Source organism: Sinocyclocheilus anshuiensis, unplaced genomic scaffold (genome assembly GCF_001515605.1).
Source record: "Sinocyclocheilus anshuiensis isolate Anshui unplaced genomic scaffold, SAMN03320099.WGS_v1.1 scaffold277, whole genome shotgun sequence".
Classification (NCBI taxonomy): domain Eukaryota; kingdom Metazoa; phylum Chordata; class Actinopteri; order Cypriniformes; family Cyprinidae; genus Sinocyclocheilus; species Sinocyclocheilus anshuiensis.
In genome coordinates, this window is record NW_015536463.1 from 33,860 (window position 1) to 39,036 (window position 5,177).

Genomic DNA, 5,177 nt, shown 5'->3' on the forward strand with positions numbered 1-5,177 from the left:
TTTAGTCTCGCCTCTCTCCGCTCACGGATCGCTTTCTTTTCAGAGAGTGACTCCGCCACCCACGCCCTCCCGTTTTCTTCCTCCCAGGGACCTGTGAGGAAAAAACAGCGGGGCAGAGGGGTCGAGCGATCGGCCACGAGCGAGCTCACGCCGGCCCAGATCCCGCGTGCCTCGCTCTCGCCGCAGAGAGAGTATTCCCCCGTCCTTTTCTCCCGCTCTGATCAGCGTCCCTCTGCTGGTGCGAGCGACCTGATCTCATTCGGGGGAAGTGGGGACGAGCTGCTCTGACAGCATGTCATTAGCAGCGTTGGAGGCAGAGGAGCTGTTAGGCTCGGAGAATGACCCCACCCCCTCGCCATCATCCGCGCCCAGCGCCACCAAAGATGGGACGGATACCGAGTTTCTCCGTATCCTCTCCAAGGTGGTCGAAGAGCTGGGTTTAGAGTGGTCCCCTCCAGAGGAGCCCTCTCGCAGCCGTCTGGATGAATGGTTCCTGCCGGGGCGCCGACAGGCCCCTCGTCAGCGTACCTCTCCGTTCTTCCTGGAGGTCCACGACGAGCTCACCAGATCGAAGCGGTCGAAGGGTTTGCTGAACGCTTCACGGAGGCACAGAAATCTTCCCAGGCTATGCGACATTTCCTGCCTAAGCGCTCCAGCTCCGCTGCTGCCTCAGCTCGCCCAAAATCTGCGCCGACTCAGCAGTCTGCGAAACCAGCGCCTGCCGCCCCCACTGTTCAGCCCGCTAAAGCGCAGCAGACGCGGGGACGCTCTCGTTCGGCCAGACGCTACCCTCCTCCTAAGCGCCAGAGACCCCGACCCAAGATTGCGTTGGATCCAGCGCCTCAGGCGTCATCCTGATCCACGAGACAGGAAGAGGATGGGGTCAGATCTCGCCACGGCCAGACCGCCCCTCAAGCAGCCTCTCTTACACCTCTTTGACACCCCGTTCAGCTCTGGGTACAGAGGGAAATGTGTTTTGTGCAAACAACGGGCCCGTTCATGCGCCCAAAAATAATAAAACAAACATTTTCAAAAAGAGAGCAAACTTCCTCTTCCATCACTCGTACGTGTTCTGCCCCCATGCGGACAGTCACCCGAGTTAATTCAACCCCTCGTCACGTGGGCCGAGGCCTGGCAGGCCATCCCCGGGGTGTCGGAATGGGTTATGGGCATAATAAAGCGAGGATATTCACTCCAATTCGCTCGAAGACCCCCGCGCTTCAGCGGCGTGGTCTACTCTGGAACGATTAACCAGGCCGGGTGTGACCTAGAAAGCTCAGCCCGCTTAGCCTTGGGTTATTGTTGACTTCTCTATAAGCATTGGTTGCTTATGGAAGTTATACCTTTAGTCGTTCCACTACATTAGCACGGCGTGATTGGACTGTTCCCATATGCGTCTTAAGCAAGACGCAGTACGAGTGAAGTATCGAAAGGGAACGTACTCGGTTACTAACGTAACCTCGGTTCCCTGAGATACGGGAACGAGTACTGCGTTGCTGGCCGTGCTATGTAGCTGCACGACTCAGTCGTCGCTTCAGTCGAAGTAAACCTGAGAATCCTGTGGCGAGCGCCCGCTGATATAGCCAGATGCCCCGCCCATTCTGGCGGGCTTTGGCGGGCTTCGTCGCCATAGGCTCGTGCAGCTCCGCTGCCGCGCCATTGGTTCATTTTTAAAGCCCTGCACGAACCAATGGCTGTGCAGTTTCACTGCGTGAATTAAATAGGCTTCAGTTCAGGAGAAAAAAGGCTTTTTCCCATATGCGTCTTAAGCAAGACGCAGTACTCGTTCCCGTATCTCAGGGAACCGAGGTTACGTTAGTTTTACCAAGTTTGTGATGCACTCTGGTGTTTTGAAGAAATCAAAAGCAGCCCAAAGGATGCTATGGGAAACAGAACCAAATGCATTTGCCAGATCAAAGAAAATTACATTGAGGTCTTTCTCCTTCCTCTTGGCTATCTGAATCTGGTACCAGATCATGCTAGTGTGCTCCAGACATCCAGAGAAACCTGAAATTTCGTCAGATGACACACAGCTTATAACTGTGTCCCCCTTGTTTTTCAGTGCAGTTCACTAAGTGCACTAAGAGGTAACGCTGTGCCATACAGTAGCAATCTTCTTCACGTGATATAACTCTGCAGCTCAGAGTACCCTATACTTCAATTTTGGAATGCAGTGAAATGTTCTTCCATTCTACAGCATTCACCTGTGTATAAATGGAAGTCAATGGAATGAAGTATATTGTTACCACCCCTTTATTTTTTATGTAAAAGTGGGCATGACCATTTTTAACATGAATGTGCAAGGGTTCTAATGTCATCCACTTCCAGTTACTTTAACAGCCCATTACTACTTGATTTTTCAAACTGGTATCTGGTATTTTCTGATCATAAACACTCTGGTTTGTAGCGCAAATAGTTTTACTGTTTACTGCATTTTCTTCTTCTCAAATACAGGGCTGACAACCATATTCTGCTGCTGTGTTTTGTGAAAATGTATTAGACTTGAATTATTCAGGCATGGAGCATGTCTCTATAAACAGAAGCTGAGTTTACTATGAAGGTGTGTTCAAATACAACATACCATCAAACATTTTGATCGTCCTGGGATTAACCATAGGGCCAACTGTGTACAAAGGGACTCAAGCTGTAACCAGGTTTTTCCCCCCCACCAGTAAATCCAATTACAAACATCTAGATAACTAGACACTTAATAGATTTTAGTCAGGTTTTTAAAGTAATACAATTATTTGGATAGAATTCACTGGATGTGTCATATAGTCAGCAAAGGGAGAATGTTTGTGCAGAGGTTGCACTAAAAAATAATCATTATCCAAATATGATGTCATAATATATATGTCATTTTTTAACTAAATGATTCTGGAAAAAAGCAATCAGACTCTCCGCTCATTTGAAATCTCACTATGGCTATTGTAGTGGTATGATATTCACTCTATGTACATGGCATGATATTATTTTGATTTAAAATATCCATACATAATTTTATTGGACAGAATGTTATTTTAGTAAGTGGATAAAGTATTTGTAGTATCTGTATTTTCTAAATCATTATTTTTATTGGTGTTAAATTGTGAAACAAATTTGTTAATGAACATTAAAAAACAGACTAATAAAATATGGACTGAAAACATATATAAAGAAAAATATAAATTCTCATGTTCTTTATGAAAATTAAAATATTCATAAACTGCATGTTATTTGAAGTCTTCCACATGCATTTTGTTTTAATGTTAGTGTAATAGTAAAATGTATTAATTTATCACTGTTCTTGTCAGAGAAGATGAAATATGCTTCCTGTCCATGGTATCAGTATAAAAAAAATCATAAAAACAGTAGTCAAAAATTAATTTAGACAAATTTTATTGAAACACTGGAACACTAGTAACAAGAATCCATGATACGCCTCATGCTCATGAATCTCATGCCACCCATATTGCTGAAGCTCCTGTACTCTCCAGGCCTGAAGTACCACATTCTGCCTTTGTAGTGGGGCTGCTCATAGAAGAGCCAGTGGCCGTCCATCACATGACAGGACTGGCAGTGAGACATGCGGTAACGGTCCATGGTGCTGTCACAATCATCCATCATCTCGTACATCTGACCCATGAAGTTCTCCCTCTTCTCTTCCTCATTCTGTAGGATCCCCTGTACTGTAGTGGAAGAGAAGGCAATTATATTTATGTTTAACAGGCTGAACTTTTGGGATCAAATATAAAGAAGCCCAAATGTGTTTACTTTCTCATGTACTATGATGATAACATTTGCAAATGCATTCAAATGTTCGTAGAACTCATCATAGGGATCATACGGCAGGACCTGATGCATTCACTCATTCCAAACATAGAGATGTAATCAGCGTATTCGCCCCTCCTAAAGAAATACTGATTTCCCATGTAATTGGGATGATCGTACATCATCCAACATCCACTCTCCACTCTGCAAGAGTGACAGCGGCTCATGTAGGAGTGCAAGTCAGCACAGTCGCTCATGCACTCATAAGAGCGACCCTGGAAGTTCCTGTCCTCGTAGAAGATAACCTGAAAAGTCCAAGTTATTATTATATTGATTTAAAGTTTTTCATTAGGAAAATTTGTTGCATTTATGCATTCTATATGATTTTATAAGATAACTTTATGCATTACATAATCTCATTAAACAGTTTTTTTATTTTAAGTATTTTCAGTTTGCAAGTTGTTGCAACTTTAGATCGCATAACTTACTCTGCCCATGGTCACAGTTGTGCAAGTTGCTCCTCAGGACTGAGTGGATCTGCCAGCTACACTGACACAGTCTGTTTGTTGCGCTCACTTTTATACCAAAGAATATGTGCCCTGCATTAGTAAGTTTAGTGAGTAAGCTCCTGACCCAGTAAAAATACATGGAGGTCCTAATGCAAAGTGAGATCTATAGGGATATTTGTCAGCATGAGTGGTACTTTTGTGAGTGGGCCACACAATTTCCTTTTTAGATTTGAAATGATATAGAATTAACTGTACATGTAAATTACTTAATATTAAAAAAATGCTTATTTACAAAACACTGTTCAGTGGTAAGGCAACTTATACACTATGCGATGAACATGAATTTAATGATTTTATTTATTTATTTATTTTTTCCTGTTTTTTCCTGGAATTTTCCATTTTGCACACCCTTAGGAAACTGGTAGTAGCAATCTATTGATACCTGTCAATCAATTATATTTTGATACAGTATATGTAAGGGATAGAGTACATCCAGCTGGTTGTTATTGCAGAATATGCCTCTGCAGGGTTTTAGGACCCAGGCACAAGTGAAGTGTTACCGTGTTTAAAAGGTTTGGTCTGAAACACTTTAATTTTGCACATTATTGCCCAACAAAATGTTATTTTTCAGAGTAAATTGGACAAAAAAGAATGAATGTGTTGAGATTAAATAACTAAAATAAAGACATTTTTGTCAACAAAAACAAAAAACAAGCACTGATTGCATAGTCACCCCCCCCCCCCCCCATTAGGTGCTTCTACACCGTTGTTAATCAGCTATCATTTCCCACTGATTTTAGGAATAAATTATGGGTAGGGTTAGGTTTAGGGGTAGGGATTGGGCTAAGTCTATATTTTTGGACAATAATGTTGATCCAGGATCATCAAAAGATGTTGATCCAAAAACATGGCTTACTT

At 43.3% G+C, this 5,177-nt stretch overlaps 1 protein-coding gene across 1 annotated transcript; it reads right to left on the reverse strand.

Annotated features, from left to right (window-relative positions):
* Positions 1-3,392: 3,392 nt before the first annotated feature.
* Positions 3,393-4,247, reverse strand: LOC107671379 (gamma-crystallin M2-like). Its single transcript, XM_016464611.1, has 3 exons — positions 4,239-4,247; positions 3,809-4,055; positions 3,393-3,668 (listed from the first exon to the last, which is right to left on the reverse strand). Exons 1-3 carry the CDS (start codon positions 4,245-4,247, stop codon positions 3,397-3,399), a joined length of 528 nt encoding a protein of 175 aa, XP_016320097.1. The 3' UTR covers positions 3,393-3,396.
* Positions 4,248-5,177: the final 930 nt, after the last annotated feature.